Below are 17,659 nucleotides of genomic sequence, written 5' to 3' on the forward strand. Positions count from 1 at the left end.
TTTATTGGGTTTTATTGTGCTCAAATTGCTTCTTTTACTCAAATAAATTAAGTTCAAGGTACTCATTAGGATTAGTTTTTGAACTTAAATGGTTGAGTTTATTGAGTTTTACAGTGTACTTTACTGCTTTTTTAGCCCTGTTATTATGCAAAACTGACAGCCAATCAAAGCAAGGGGATTTTTGCTTCTAAGTCTACAATTGGCCATTCAAACAGAATGTTCTGAACCCATATTCTGTAAGTTTCAGAACTCTTTAAAATCAGCTTATATTGAAGACTGCCTGACAAAGCCACAGCTTCTGGAATCTTCTACTCTATGATGTCATAGACTGGATAAGCTTCGCCTACACAGAAGATTGATGCTCACACTGTACTGCCAATTTAGCCCTGTTATTATGCAATTGTGTTTTTGATAAAAAGATCTTGATGACCTTTTTAGTTCACAAACAAAACATTTTTCACCCCTATGTTTCTAAAGAAGTGGGCCTTCTGCTTAGGTTCAAATCTAAGCAAAGCTCAGGCTCTAATATGTTTGTTTGAGCATCTGTGGTGATGTTCTGTTATGAGTGTGCCGCTATACTATACTGCTGCTATACTACTGTCGCTATATAATTGTACTTTACACTGGAAAGCAAAACCAAAAGTGGCAAACTCAACGTCATAAACAGTTTTAAATTCATAAAATTAAGAAAAATCTTTTTTTGTGTGTGTTTTTTGTTGTTTAGTCAAAGTTAAAAAGTGGTATTTGCAGTATGGTACAACAAATGGATTGTGTTCTTGGGAAGGACTTATGTCAAACAGCATATGTAGCTCTAAAAATTATATGAAGTATTATTGCATAAATGTGCATTTATTTGTACTACAAAATTTTGACTTATTATTTGTGGAAAAAAAATATTTAAAGCTTTTTGCTAGCCCATTTAGGCTGTTCTTAATTGTGATGTATTCTTGATGTAAAGGTCTTGATGACATTAGAAGTTCACAAACAAAACAATTTCCTTTCTAAACATGTGGGCCTCCTGCTGAGGCGCAAATCTAAGCAAAGCTCAGGCGCTAATATGTTTGTTTGTGCGTCTGTGTTGATGTTCTGTTATGAGTGCCCCGCTATACTATCCACATACAGTCATCCGAGTGCAGTTGAAAATTAATTTACTTATGTAATTATTAAAATTAATATTTAATTATTTTATTTAATAATTAATTATTTAATGCTGGCAGCTTTAAGCATAAGGGAGGTGAAGTCATGTTTAATACAGAACAAACCACTGATGTCCGATAACTTGCCAAGTTAACCTAATTTATCTGCTGTAGTAATCCTAATTAGCCTTCAAATTGCACTTTTAAGCTGAATACTTTTAACTTGGGCTGTCATACTCCACAAGTGGCAAACGCAACATTAAAATATCAAAAACATAGTATGTAGTCTATAAAAATTAAGAAAAGTATAGTTTTTTTTTGAGTATGTTTGTACTATATGTTACAATAAATGAATTGTTCTTGGGAAGGACTTGTCAAACAGCATACATCCCAGCAGACACACAATGTCATAAGGCTTTAATATTTGGTTAGATTTAGTTAGCCAGTGTTTAAGTACAATGTTATTTTGACGTCCAATAACGACGTGAAATGAGGTTGATATTTGTTTATTTTTAGGTTGTGTTGGAAAGTGACCAAAATCCAATATCAAGCCAACATCTTAAACCAATGTGATATTGATGTCAAATACTGACATTTACTCATCAGCTATGGCAACCAAAATCCAACGTCTGATAGACGTCATAGTGGTAACGTCCACACAATGTCGAGCTGTAACATTTTTAGACGTTGATATTTTGTTGTTTTTAGGTTGTGTTGGAAAGTGACCAAAATACAATGTCTGTCTGACGTTGGACATTGACGTCGCCTGATGTTGGGTTCTGACTTCAACCTGATTTTCATTTACAAACAAAATGCATTGTTCCACCTCATTGGGGTACACCATCAATCTGACGTCATGTTGACGTCCTGTGCCTGCTGGGATAGCTCTAAAAATTATATGTTATCCTTTCCTCTCGCAACACGTTTGATCATTATACAGGACCGCTTGTAAAAGCAAGAGGAGATTAAATTAAATGCTCAGAACTGTCAAAGCGCTCAAAAGCTGTGCAAATTCAACAAAACAATTTTCCCACTAATGTTTCTAAACGTGTGGGCCTTCTACTGAGGTGCACATCTAAGCAAAGCTCAGGCGCTAATACGTTGTGCCTCTGTGTTGATGTTCTGTTATGCCTAGTTCACACTAAAGGATTTTAAGCCTGATTTGAGCCCGATTTGGAAGTTAACGAGCTCGCCGACAGATCGGGCTGTGATCGGGAAGAAATCTGCGGGTGCACGGCGCTCGCCGCTCTTTATGTGTGAACTACTGAACAACGCATCAACGAGGCTCGCTGACGCGTCGCCGACACCTCGCAGACGGAAATCCAACATTCAGCATGCTAAATATTCCAGAGCAGTCGGCCGACTCAACCCCATGTGTGGTCAGATGTAGTGACGAGCTGCAGCCAATGAGAGAGCATATCAGCATGAGCCGCGTGCCTGTGTGTTCAGGAGCTCAGCAGAAACATCTGTGATTGGTCAGAATGGGCATCTGTGCACTCGCTTCATTCTGCGTTAACACAGACACGAGAGTAGGCTATATTAACAGTGGAACTAGAATTGTGTAACTATTAGAATTACCATACTGCTCATTCTGACGGTTCTTATAGAAATTGCCATATTGTCACAACATATTTACATTCAAAACTATTATTGAGATATTAAAATTAAGCTTTGAATGTCTGGCATCATATTTAATGACACCATTACCCAAAAAATATAATCCTTTTTTTGTAATACAGCCTATAAATATGTAGTTAAGATACTAAAACACTTAAAGGTCTTGGCTTTCATTTTCACTTTCAAACAGGAGCTATTTCACAGCACATAATATGCTGTTTTTAAAGATATCTAAAGAAAATTGATGTTTTTGCCATCAGAAAGTTTTGTTTATGTTAGCAGGAAGTTGCTAGGCAAGAAAATGCACACATATTTAAAACCACAGTGAAAAGTATTAGACATGCATGCAGTCATTTTAACCAATATGGTAATTTAAGGCAGAAATGCTCAGTTCTTTACTGTCTTGTAATAAAAAAATAATAATGTCAGAAAGAAATACACTGATAGTTAGAAAACGGCAGGGTGTTATAAATATATTAGTTTTATTTCAAAGAGTTATAAAATTACAAAAATTACAAACTGTCTGTGTATCTATCCACTGGAGCCTGCAGATGAGTGATTAATCCGCTGATAAACCAGCTGATTTGACGATGTTTTTAAATGCTTTCTCCAAAGCTTGAAACACTGTCAGTGATGTAATCCGCACACAAGCAGCCAATAGTGTTCAGCTTTTTCTGACGACTCCTCCCTCAAAATTTCATTGGCTGTGGTTTGGTAGCTTGAATGAACTGATGGGGAATGAGTTGTTGTCAGATCATGTAGTGTGTGACCCCCCTCTTGTGGATCGTTCACGGAGTGTTGCGTAGTGTGAACACCACAGAGATTAACACAAAGTCAGGTCACGTAGTGTGAACGGCACAGCGATCTGCTGATGTTTAAAATCCTGTAGTGTGAACTAGGCTTTATGAGTGCCCCGCTATACTGTCCACATAAGGCATGGGCCAGTTTAAGATTTTGACTATATGATTAACTTGGATAAAAATATCATGGTATTAAAGTATTGTGAATGCTGATGTGAAACATCTTCTTTTTAAAATGTCTGAGTAAAAAACAACAACTTTTCCCCATTGAACAATATATTTTTTTGTATAAAACCTTTTTGGTCACACTTTATTTTGATGGTCTGTTTAGTGACTTTAACTTACATTGCAACTTCTGTACATGCCAACTAATTCTCATTAGATTATAAGTAGACTGTTAGGTTGGGGTTAGTGTAAGTTAACATGTATTTGTTAAGTTTCTTATAGTCTGGTAAATGTCTGTTTAGCAGCAGTGTCAACAGATATTGAGCAGACAGTCTACTAATACTCAATTGGACCATCAAAATAAAGTGTTACCATATTTTAATATTTTGGAGCAGTAATGTCAGGCTAAATAATTCAAATGAATCACTGACCTCTGCTTCAGTTCAGACCTCTAGTCTTCATTAGTTTCAAAAACACTGATTTCTTTATAAGTTGAAAAGGCATCTTTGGATTTTTTAGATATACAGTAAGTCAGTGTTTCTCAACCCTGTTCCTGGAGGACCACTAGCCCTGCAGATTTTCACTGTCTGCTTAACCAAACACACCTGGTTCAGATCATCAGCTCATTAGCAGAGTATGAAAGACCTGCAATGGGTGTGACAGACAAAGGAGACATCCAAAACATACAGTGTTGGTGGGCCTCCAGGATCGTGGTTGAAACACTGCAGTAAGCCTCTGCACTTTCCTGAATAGTGGGCTGATCAGTGGCTTTTGATGGGGAGGGTCCTTTACTGCTGGAGTTACTGTTTCCCTAAAAAAATAATAAAATAATAATTAAAAACATATAAAAAAAATGTAATCTTAGGAACGGTTTAAAAAAAATATTAGCAGTTATAAAACCTTGACTCTTCCAAACCTGTTATTATTGTCCCATGCGTACTCCACATACAGTCATCCGAGTGCGGTTGGAAATTCTTTAATGTGCTGGAGCTGACGGCAGCTTTGAGCAAGAGGGAGGTGAAGTCATGTTTAATTAAGACGCTGAGCCTCACGATCCGTCACTCAGAGCGCAGGTTAAAGATCCCTCGTGCTCCCCGACTCTTTTCACACTTCACATGCCCACAACGCACTGCGCCTCGCTGCACCAGCCGCTAACGGGCCAGTGTAATTACCTCCGCTTGTCAAATATTCACCCAGTAAAATATGTCCGTACAGCGTCTCCGCAGACCTCACCTGAAAACCTTTCTCTCTTTTCTCTCAGCCTATCAGAGTTTGAGGCCGAGTACCAGGAGCTCTGGGATTGGCTGATGGACATGGAATCCATCGTGACGGACAGCCACGATCTGATGATGTCAGAGGAGCAGCAGCATCACCTCTATAAGGTAAGTGTGTTTAAAGTCTGCGTGAACCGGAAGCAGCGACTGTTTTTTTGGGAGGGCGGGTTCATATTGAGATGCAGTTCCTAGATGAACGGAATAATAAATGAGAAAACAGTGGGTGTGGCTTGTTTTTTATACTCCAAGCTGATTGGATGTAGTAAAGTAGGTATTTAATTTAGAAAGATTGGGAAAAGGGTTTGGGGAGAGTTATTACAACCTAACAGACTCATACTCTTCACTATTTTTGTTTGTTGTCAAAACTGAGAGTTAAAGGGGCGTGGTTAATTATGTTGGCCACGCCCAAAACCTCAGACAGACGTAATCTGAGGATTTAACTGGAAATAAACAGGAAGTGCATTTTCAGATTTCATTTCATGATTACAAGGACAAACATTTAGTTTTTGTTTAATGACATGCACGTCACAAACAATGCGAGCTAACAAAATCAAGTTTTGATTTCATTTGTTCTTGAAAGCTGCTATGTACAGTTGACTCATTGACTATGTCAGTGCTGGTATGTGTTTGTTTGTTTGTTTGTTTTTTTGTCTGGGATATGTGAAAATTACAAAGTTGATCTAGATAGGGTATAAAATGAAAGGGATGGTTTATTTTATTTAATTAAGGCAGTTGAAGGCAAAATTATATATTTATTTATTTTTTAATATTTCTCAGATGCTGTTTAACAAAGCAAGGACATTTTCACGGTATATAGTATTAAATTTTCTTTTAGAGAAAGTAAAAGCAGTTTATTATAATATTATAAAATATTATTATTATTGTAAAGGTAATATTATGGACCCTTTTCACAAGCCTGTTATGATGCGTTTAGCGGTTATCTTAATCTTAAATTCTTGAAAGTTTTTAATATTTAGATTTTTTTTTTAACATATGAACATTTATATGCATTTTTGTATGTAGTATACCATCTTTGCATCAAATTACAAATAACGAATTACCGCTTATGTGAGGCGTTTCTAATGCAGGGGCTGAGAGTAAATTTGACATTTTTTTTTTCCCCTCTGGCTGCCCTCATTAGTTTCACACTATTTTTTCCTTTTTCTGAAGTCTTGATAACACCATCGTGGAGTTTTTCTTTTATTACATCAGTAAATAGGGCTATTAAAAAATGTTGTACTCTCCGATTCACTGTACTGTAAGTTTATCCAACTTTGACGCCTTCCACTACTGAGAAACCCGGAAATGTGAAAAGGGTCCATTAGCCCTTTTAAGATATTTTTTTTCTACAATTAAAACTTGCCTAATTAACCTTATATGTCTAGTAATCCTAATTTTAATCCTAATAGTTGAGGCTTTAAATTTCACTTTAAGCTGAATAACTTTTACTGGAACCTTGGGCTGTCATTTTTACTGAAACTGTGGGCCTCCTGCTGAGGCGCAAGTCTAAGCAAAGCTCAGGCGCTAATATGCTTGTTTGTGCGTCTGTGTTGATGGAATGAATGCACCACTATATTGTATTGCCGCTATACTATGCTACTTTACACTGAAAACTTGTACTGTCATGCTCTAAAAGTGGCATATGTTACATTCAAATATCATAAACATAGTTTGAAAACCATACAATTAAGAAAAGTCTTTTTTGTGTGTTTTTGTTGTTCAGTCAAAGCTGAAAAGTGGTATTTACAGTATGGTGCAATGTGTCACAGCATATGTAGCTCTAAAAATGATATGTAGTGCAGGAAAATATTGCATACATTTGCATTTATTTGATTATTTATTTACCCATTAAAACAGTTGTGTAAAAAATATTTCAGACGTTTTTGTAAAAATAATTAAAAATGTAATTGATCATGTGGGTGCTACGGTGACGCAGTGGGAAGCACGGTTGCCTCACAGAAAGGAGGTCACTGGTTCGAGTCTTGGCTGGGTCAGTTGGCATTTCTCTGTGGAGTTTGTTTGTCTCCCCGTGTTGGTGTGGGTTTCCTCCGGGTGCTCTGGTTTCCCCCACAGTCCAAGATGTGGTAGAGGAGAATTAGGAAGGCTAAATTGTCTGTAGTGTTTGTGTGTGAATGCTGAAAGGGCACCCGCTGTGTGAAACATATGCTGGATAAGTTGACGGTTCATTCCACTGTGGCGACCTCTGATTAATAAAGGGACTAAGCCAAAAAGAAAATAAATGAAGGAATTAATCGTGGTAAAAGCTGAATTTTTATCCTTATTACCTAAAGGGGTCATGAACTAAAGACCCAATATCTCATTGATCTTCTGACATTAAGAGCTCAGAGTATTATAAAAACTTCCTGTAAGTTTCAGAACTCCACCCTTAATGGTTACTTTAAAATCAGCTTAAATTGAAAGGCGTCTGACAAAACAGGTTCTGGAATATTCTACTCTATAATGTCCTGGACTGAATAAGCTCCACCTTACAGGCTCTCTGTGTGCAGATATAATCGTTTTAAGAAATCTTTTTTACCTACATCGGTAAGACTTTTAAATATGTAATTGCTGATGATTGAATGTTTGTGTTGATTTATGTTTTTTAAGTCTGTGATGTTCAGTGTATGCAAATGTGGGCAAGACAAATTTCCCCATTGGGGACAATGAAGTGTAAACAAACAAACAAAGAAACAAACACATACATAGAAGGTTGATGCCCATTTCTACTTTACCACCTGTTTAGCCCTGTTATTATGCAAAACTGTCAGCCAATCAGAGCAGTGGACGTTTACTTCTAAGTCTACAATTGGCCATTTCAACAGAGCATTCTGATGAGGTCAAAAACAGCATTGAAATTAGACCTTATTGTGATGTATTTTTGATGTAAAGATCTTTATAACATTATAAGTGGACCTCAGAAAACAGTACAAAATTAAAAACTAATATACTTCATGACCCCTTTAACTCTTCAGTGTCACCTGATCATTCAGAAAACAGTCTAATATGTTGATTTGACTCTTAGGCATGAAGCTATTAATGCTTTTTTTCAGTGGCATGGTTTCAGATTTCATTGCTCCAAATATCCTGTTCTCCATATTAAATCTAAAAATGTTCTGATTGGCTGCAAATGTTCTTGCTCTTTGTGGACAGATTACTTCATCTAAAAAAAAATAAAATGCACAATTTGCTTCAGGGAGACTGTCTACCTCACTGTTAGTCACTTTGAATAAGAAATTGTCTCCTAAATCATGTATAGTTTTAATTTTTTTGCTCCGCTTTCTTATCTGGAACTCTGAGCATATAACGCAAAAAATGTTAAATTATAGATTTATCAGTAATATTTCAAATGAGCCTTGACTTTTGATTCTCTTAAACCAATTTAGCGAAACCGCGGCCGAATATTACAATACTGCGAGTCGGCGATTAGATTGTCTTCCATTTCAATCTCAGCCATCCCGTCACACGTTCTCCAGCCAGACTCGCTTTGTCATTTTAACACATTTCAGTAAAAGAAAGTTCATTTCAGAGAACGAGGGAAAGAGAAAGAGTGCAGAGCGGAGATAGTACCTCTCCCTGTTTACAGTCCATGAATTTTTATTAGTTCCAGATAAAGTGGCCTGTATTGTGTTAGGTCAATATGTTTGTTCGTGATTAAAACAAACTGATTTTGCTCCTCTGTATTGATTGCACACACAGCCATCCTAATAAATATGTACTGGGCCTACATGTTGGTTATCAGCTTTTTTTGCAGGGGTTATCCTGTCACGTGTTATCAGCAGGGTGCCAATTACAGGGGAGTTTGGGGTGGGGCTTGACCCCCCCTAAATAGCATTTAATCCTCCCTGAAAGAAGTCAAAACAAGGTTTATGGGGAGGTTCATAGTTTACACTAATAATAACAATAATAATAATAATAATAATAATAATAATATTATTATTATTATTATTATTATTATTAATAATAAATAATAATAACATTTACAAGTCAAAAATTATGTTTTTGTTATAGTTTAGGCTGATCTGTATCTTAAATAATAATAATAATACTAATAATAATAATACTAATAATAATAATAGTAATAATAATAATAATAATAATAATAATAATAATAATTATTATTATTATTATTATTATTATTATTTTATTATAATTATTATTATTATTGTTATTATTATAAAGTTATATAATTATATGTAGAGATATATTTTATTTCAAATATATATATAAATTCAGCCCCCTATAATGGGTCATACCATTGTCAATACATGTTTGCTTCCAGCTGAGTTGCGAGAAAATATTTAGTCGGCGGTCTGAAACTGACAGATCTAGCCTACCAATAGACACTGCAATTGTTTAGAGGACATGTGTCCTGTAAATTAGGTGTTTCCATCTACATATAACCTAAGTAAAGTAAAATTCAACTCTACAGTATTTTAATTGACCCCTATGCTATCACAAGGAAATAAACAAAATAGCTAGGCACAGTCTTTCATGATTATATAAGTTACTGTTACTGTTTGGCTGAAATCTCTCTTTTATGTTACTCTACTGTAGGTCAGAATATAATAATTTTGCCTAAAAACACAAGTCAAAACACAAAAGTCAAAATTATTAGTCCTTCTCATTTTTATGTTCTTTTTCAAATATTTTCCAAATGATGTTTAACAGAGCAAGGAATTTTCTACGGTAATAATTCCTCTAATATTTGTTTCTTCTGGAGAAAGTCATTTGTTTTATTTCAGCAAGGATAAAAGCAGTTTTTAATTTTTTTTTAAAACTATTTTAAGGTCAATATTTTTAGCCCCCTTAAGCATTTTCTTGATTGTCTGCAGAACAAACCATCGCTATACAATGACTTGCCTAATTACCCTTAAGCCTTTAAATTGCACTTAAAACTAGTATCTTTAAAATATCTAGTAAAATATTATTTACTGTCATCATGGCAAAGATAAAATAAATCAGTTATTAAAAACTAGCTATTAAAACTATTATGTTTAAACGTGTTAATATACAGGGGGGCTAATAATTCAGGAAGGCTAATAATTGTGACTTCAACTGTAAATAAGATAGCTTAATAAATGAGATGTAATTTAATTAAATATAGAAATTTGGGTAACTGAGGCATGCGCATGCATTACACAAAGTACTGATTAAACAACAACAACCACTAGATAGTCAATGTATAAATCGCACACTGGCTTTCAGGCATCTACTGCACATTGGGTAGATCGAAAGAGAGGTGCATGTGTATATGAACTGGCCCGGGACACTGTGCTGTTTGTGGCAGTTTATGGGAGACAGGGGAGACAAAAGAGGGGGAGGCAGCAAGCCAGACTCGCCGGGAGGCAGAGGCCGTAAATCAGCCTCATTTAGGCTTTCTTTACCGGACTGATTCCGACACTTGCCTTCCTCCGATGGCTCCGAGCATATGGCATATTTCAAAAGAGCAGATTGTGAATCATAAAGAAATGAAATTAATAACCACCTCCCCCCTGCCTCGGACTGGAAACAGCCCCTAATGATGAGAGGAGTAACAGTGTGCCGGCGGGCCCTCGTCCTCCTCCTCCAGACCTGCGGAGGTCATGTTCAAGGTCACAACTAATCTCGGTGCTCATCGGTGCACTGACCCTGCTATTAGTCATATCTTACAGTAAGAGACACCTGAGCAAAGATCTGCTCTTGCTCAAGTATGCTCTCATATATATATATTCCCATATGTATGTACTGTAGACACTGTAAAAATGCAGGGTTCCACACAATTCATTTGTGTTGTCCCAACACAAATCAATTAAGATAACTAAACAAACTTAAGTAAATTGAACATAAAAGAATTAAGTTGTTCCCCCAAAAATCTAAATATGTTCTTTAAAGACCTATTGTTTCTTAAGATCTATTTTTACACTGTAAAAATGTTGGGTTCCACACATTCGATTTGTGTTGAGACAATATGAAGGTATTAAAGGTGCTGTATGTTCATTTTTGACTTTTCTAAAGCAAAAAATACTGTAATATTATTGCAGGTATTTGAGAAACATGCCAAGTGAACATATTTGTTTGTCTGAAAAACAATGCTGAAGTCAAATATTCAGGCTATGAAAATGGGTGTTACGTGCCGGAACGGATGTCTTTGTTTTCGTCATTTAACCTGCTCAATGCCAGTTTAGAAAATCAGATTTCACAACCCAAGCTCATTCTGAAAATGTAGCCTCTCGACGACTGGGTTCGGGTCCAGGGTCCAGCGTCCAGCGGTTCCAGAAATCAGGAAAAAAACAGAATCCAAAAAATAAAGCAAACAAGTTCATAACAGGGCGAGAATGTGGTGAAATACGAAAACGCAGTCAAAATCAGACGAGGGCTTATTTTTCTGGACGGCTTTTGTGTTTAGGAAGGGAGGAAGAGGAGGAGGAGAGTGGGTCGGACGATTGGCCAGCCGCCCAGTCAATCAGACAGTCATTCAGTCAGTTAGTCGGACAGACGGTCGCTTGACATCAGCCTCCGGCAGCTTTACGCGAGAACAGCGCGGCACCAACGGATTCAACAAAAACTGCACAAATACGTACCTCCCAGGATGTATTTCCCGGTCTCCAGAAACGTCTACGGGGCTACGTTTTAAGAATGATCCTGGGTTGAGATTTCAGCACCTCAGGCTGTCTTGATGTGATTCATTCAGTCAGTAAGGCTCTCAAAGCATGCGTCTGCAACCGAAAATGCTACCTTCCGTGAACAGCAACCTCCGAAAAAAGAGACACAGAAGAAGGTTATTAATTAGCAAATAACATAAACATTACAAACATAAACATTAGTATTACATCCCAAGTCTAGGGGAAAACAATATGGGTATAATTAATGAAAAAGGATGTGGGTGGTAGATCAGCCAAGGGAAACAAACAAAAAAACAAACAAAAAAGATATGCAAAAGATCCCATTTGTTCGACAACCAAACATGGACACACAGTTGAGTATAATTGAAAAGATTTATTATAGAAGAAAAGTAGCAAGTTAAATGAGCATCTCTTCAGGGTGGCCACTGGCCACAATAACAAACAAGAGAATCTGCAAAGTAAATAAACTAAATAACCTTTAAATCTTTAACGAAAAGTGGATGACTAATGAACAAACCATTGCTGCAGCTCTGATGCAGGTTTATGGAGAAAAGTAAAAAGCACTGCAGTGTCTGGGTGCGCTGTGTTTGTCTGAGGTAATTAGTCTGCTGTTATAACTGAAATGTGTATATTCCACACAAAGTGTGAAGCAGGTTAATTTGTTCTACCTAAATGAACCGTGGTGTGCTCGCGGCATTCGAAAAGTTTAGATGTTTTCAACTAGATGCAGTTGAAAATGTGTGCTTTTAACGAGTGCGCAGCTTGCACAACATGTGCGCGGCACTCCCATATGTGCGTCGTGCAAGTCGGGCGCCTTCATTGGAAATGACAAACTTACACCTATTAGCTTATAGCCTTCATACCGAACCTTCATACCAAACCTTCATACCGAACCTTTTTTTAGCGATATTGACAATGGTCAATAAATATGGATACCGATTTTATCACCCAGCACTATGATATATAATAATCTTGTTCAGTATATTGTAACCAATACATAACCTTAGACAAGCTCTCAGAGAGATTGCAGTAAACTATACAGTTTCCCCAAACTAGTTAGCAGCTTCTGTTGTCTGATCCTTTCATAAAGCAGCAGCTGATGTGTTTTTAGCACTTTCATCCAATTAACCTGTAGCTTCTCATCTTTTGTTTTCTTCTTGTCAGGCATCAGTCAGACGTTTGCTTGTTAACCGCTCGTGCGCTGGAAGCATCAGTGTGTGTATGTGTGTGTGTGTGTGTGTGTGTGTGTGTGTGTGTGTGTACAGTTCGTTCTCTGCACCTTTAGCGCTCGCTGACATGCTGAATAGATCTTAGTCTAATCTAACACGCTCTAATGCGCTTGCTGATCAAAGCTAGCTCAGCCAAAGCGTCCACGTTTTTTTTCCACTGCGCTGCTGCCCTGCAGATGTGTTGCCGGTTTGTTCGTTCAGACCGTACCTTTGAGTGTTCAGGTTTTATGAGGCATTGTTGTCTGTCTTTATGCATGTGAAATCAAAAGATTTGATCATCTCTCTTTTCCCAGACGCAGCTTTAAAAGGTTTTTTTTTTCCTCACACATGACCTGTTTGTTCAAAGCTGCACGATCTGTCAGAATAAAGTGTAAAGTACAAATTCATTTGCTGTTTGCATTCTCAACTCGTCACTTGATCGTGTCTGATTTGATGGATTGTGTGGTGTTTTGTGTGGATTTTGTGCTTCATGAATGAGACTTTACATATTATGAGGGAAAGTGGTGTGAATCTCAATCTAAATTGCATATCAAGAATGTACTGGACTCAAAAAATGCTGAGTTGATGTTAACTTCACAGTATGCACTGTAAAAAATGGCCGTGATTTTAACGGTAAAAATCTGTAAAAATGCTACTGTGCAAATGCGTAACCTGCTTAATGGTATGTTTCCTTAATATACACAGCGAATGACCGTGAATTGACTTTCCTAGAATTCCCTGCATGGCACATAACTTTTTATGCATTTTGTTGACATTAATATGGATATTTTAAGTTGTTTCCCCATCAGTTATGTACATTAGAGATTTACGTTACATCTAATGTTGATAAACAATGTTTATTTCATGACTTTAATTTTATGCGTGTTACCATACTGGTGTTTAGTAGCTGTGTGAATGACACTAAGCACCTTCTACATGCTAATACTCTTTTCTGCTTGTGGGAAAAGTTGATTGTGATGAGCTTTGGCTCATTATGTAACTTCCTCATCATCACCTGCATGTGGGTGTGCTAACGTGTCTAACTGTGTAACAGAAGATGATTTCTATTCAATATTGATATTTGTACATTTTTATAAGCTTTTCCACTAATTTATTTAAATAAACATTGCTGCCCATATAAAAGTGCAAAAAAGCTAAATAAAAAAACAAGCATATATAATATAAATAAATACATAAATACAAAACAAATAAATACAAACACATAAATAAAAAAATAAATAAATGAATAAATAAATACAAATAAAAAACAAACAAATACATAAATAAAAAATACACAAACAAACAAATAAATGCATAACAAAACAAATAAAAACAAACAAATACATAAAAGATTAAATATAAACAAACAAACAAACAAACAAACAAACAATCAATTAAAAATAAGTAAGTAAATAAATAAATAAATAAATAAATACGTTTCATGATACACTGTCAAGTGTATGGCAAACCAACAGGTGGCTATATAACTTTAAGCGTAAAGCCATTTTGGCCAATCCCAAGCCTGCAACAGGAAATGGCGGCACATAATCTGAGGTCAAACGACGGAGAACAGTATATAGTATACAGTCAAAAAGTATTTTTATTTGAGATTATAGAGATATATTTAATAATATTTGAGATATTAATAAGTATATTTTTTAAGTAGAGTATACCTAATAATTATAGTTTATGAATATCTGTTGTTTGCATGTTCTCCTTGAGTTTCCTTCGGGTGCTTCAGTTTCCCCCACAGTTTAAAGACAAGTGCTATAAGTGAATTGGATAAACATATTGTCCGTAGTGTATGTGTGTGAATGTGATGGTGTACTGGTGTTTCCCAGTACTGGGTTGCAGCTGGAGGGGTATCTGCTGTTTAAAACATATGCCGGAATAGTTGGCGGTTTATTCTGCTGTGGAAATCCCTGATATATAAGGGGCTAAGCCGAAGGAAAATGAATGTGAATAATTATTGCTATATCTGAATAATAATTAAACATTTATTAGCAATATTTACAATATTATTTGCAACATAAATATACAAACGTTTATGTTTACAGTATACATTATTCAATATTATTATTTTTTCTAAATAGGTGCATCTTAAGGACCATATACAAATAACAAATAAGCTATATTTTACATCAGTGGTATACTTTTTATGTGTATTTAAATACTGTATATCTGTTTTGCATGAAGAAGCCCCTGTTTTTCAGTCTGACCGTATAATCAAGACAATTAAGTGATGTACTGTAAAACTTGATTCCTTTATTTTATTAATCCCCTTGTGAGGCAAACATGTTCCTGATTGGTTTTGTGAGATTCGTTCCAGTGCAGGTGGGTTTCTGTTGTTGGCAAGGTTAGGAATTTCCCTTGATTTATGTTGTTTCTTTGTGATAAAGTGCAGGGATGCTTGTCGACGTGTTGCTGTGTGTCAGGAGTATGAAGGCAGTGAAGCAGCCGTGTGTGTGTGTGTGTGTGTGTGTGTGTGTGTGTGTGTGTGACATTCTTGCTTTATAGAGCCAGAGCAGGTGGTATTTAATGGGAATCACAACATCACAGGGCATTCTTCTGTGTGTGTGTGTGTGTGTTTGTTTTTCTCATTTTCATCTTTCTCCTTTGTCTTTCTCTATTTAATCCCCCCCCCCCACACACACTCTCTCTCTCTCTCTCTCTCTCTCTCTCTCTTTCTCTCTCTCTCACAACAATGCTTCTTAACCTGGGTTATTAATTAAAACATAAATGAACTTGAATATAATACTTTTTTTTATTTGAGTTTATTATTTAGTAATTTGATATGCTTGTCAGTTTTTTCTTCCTTCTTTAAAAATATTTACGCAGCCCGTAGTGAAATCTGCAGTTTTTTGAGCCCATCAATTATATTTACTTGTGTAATTTTTTTTAAATCCGCTGTGTAAAACATATACTGAAATAGTTGGTGGTTCATTCCACTGTAGCGACCCATGATGAATAAAATGACCAAGCCAAAGGAAAACGAATGAATGAAGGAATGTGTAAAGGTCGCTTGGTCACTCGGCTGGGTCAGTTTGCGTTTCTGTGTGGAGTTTGCATGTTCTCCATGCATGTTTCCTCCGGGTGCTCCGGTATCCCCCACAGTTCAAAGACATGCGGTACAGGTGAATTGAGTAGGCTAAATTGGCCGTAGTGTTTGAGTGTGAATGAGAGTGTATGGATGTTTCCCAGAGATGGGTTGCAGCTGGAGGGGCATCCACTGCGTAAAACATGCGCTGGATAAGTTGGTGGTTCATTCCGCTGCGGCGACTCCGGATTAAAAAAGGGGAAAAGAAAATGAATGAATGAATGAATGAATGAATGATTTTTGTACAATACAATTTGTAAAATAATATATATTTTTTGATTTTCAGTAGATGTATTATATGAGAGGCTTGCTTTATTTACTAAACAAATGGATATAGTTGGATTTGCAGTGTACACTTAAATAAATGTTAAAAAGTGATTATTTTTAGAACCAGCGAACTTCTTGCTATAAGGCGATTGAGCTACTCACTTATTATATATAATAATAATAATAAAAATAATAAAAAGAGGAAGTAGAAAAACACTGAATTAAATGAAACTTTCAAATATAAATATTATATTACTATAAACTCCTCTGAGAAACGCACACATGTAGTTCATTTCAATGTTTGTAAACTATATATGATATTATATATAATATTTCAATATATATATATTTCTATATATATATCTTAAATTTTTTTTTCCTAAAGCTTCAAAAAAAAAAAATCGGTTGTAATCTGTCATATTAAAATTATTTTAAGCCCTAAAAGTACTTTAATGCAACTAGATATTGTTTGAAATCACTTTTGCAATGTATGTGTGTGTGGAAACCATTCAAACGCTTGTGTGTCATTAAGATTTTATTTTACTTTTGAAAGAAATTTAGCAAAGATTCATTATATTCATTTAAGTGTTCACACTTAGCTGTTGATTGATTATAAAGCTTGTTTGGCATGCTGCCCCAGGAGAGAGCCCTGAGCTCATAAGATCCTATCCGGGGCTCCCTCCTGTTTGCAAGGTAAGAGGGGAGTTTGAGCTTAGGTAGATCTCGAGAACTCCCCTGCTATAGTAGCTAATCAACAGATAGTGATTGTTCATAAGAGATAACTACTTACTAGGAGCATGTCTATGGTGTCGATTTGGATTAGTCAATTAACTTAAGTTGCTTGTTTTTGGATGGTGGGAGGAAACCGGGAAACCCAGGGGAAAACCACATGTGCGCGGGGAGATTGTGTAAACTCCGCACAGAATCGTCGGCTGGCTTGGTAAGGACCAGAACCAATGACGTTCTTGTTGTGAGGCAACAGCGCTAACCACTGGGCCACCGTGCCACCCATCTAGGAAAGGAGGAGGAGTAGGGGTGGAAGGGGGGATTCTTCAAAATGAAGATGGCTGTTATGGAACTTAGGGTATTTATAGTGGCTTAGGAATCGTCTGATTGGTGAATCATCAATTTAATAATGCGGGACCAGCTGCAAGCAGTCATAAGCACATGATCCTCTTAAAATTAGTTTATAAATAAACTACACTTAAAAGTGATAGTGGAAAAAAGTGAAAACAACAACAACAACAACAACAACAAACACTAAATCAAATATTAAAACATTATCATTTATTCTTTCATTCAGTCATTTCCTTCAGCTTAGTTAGGGATGGCCACAGTGGAATGAACCGCCAACTTATCCAGCATTTGTTTTTACACAGCAGATGCCCTTCCAGCTGCAACTCAACACTGGGAAACACCCATACACACCCATTCACTCATATACTGCAGTCAATTTAGTTTTATTTCAATTCCCCTATAGCGCATGTCTTTGG

The 17,659-nt window shown here is 36.2% G+C and overlaps 1 protein-coding gene across 8 annotated transcripts in view; it reads left to right on the top strand.

The window, feature by feature from the left end:
• The window catches only part of akap6 (A kinase (PRKA) anchor protein 6), a 279,219-nt gene that overhangs the window by 164,270 nt on the left and 97,290 nt on the right, over positions 1 to 17,659 (top strand). For all 8 annotated transcript variants that reach the window (XM_001919913.8, XM_021467296.2, XM_021467295.2 and 5 more), the window contains one exon: positions 4,980 to 5,100. In XM_001919913.8, the coding sequence (XP_001919948.3) occupies positions 4,980 to 5,100 (121 nt within the window). The remainder of the gene's footprint in view (positions 1 to 4,979; positions 5,101 to 17,659) is intronic.

This window comes from Danio rerio, chromosome 17, assembly GCF_049306965.1.
Source record: "Danio rerio strain Tuebingen ecotype United States chromosome 17, GRCz12tu, whole genome shotgun sequence".
Classification (NCBI taxonomy): Eukaryota; Metazoa; Chordata; class Actinopteri; order Cypriniformes; family Danionidae; genus Danio; species Danio rerio.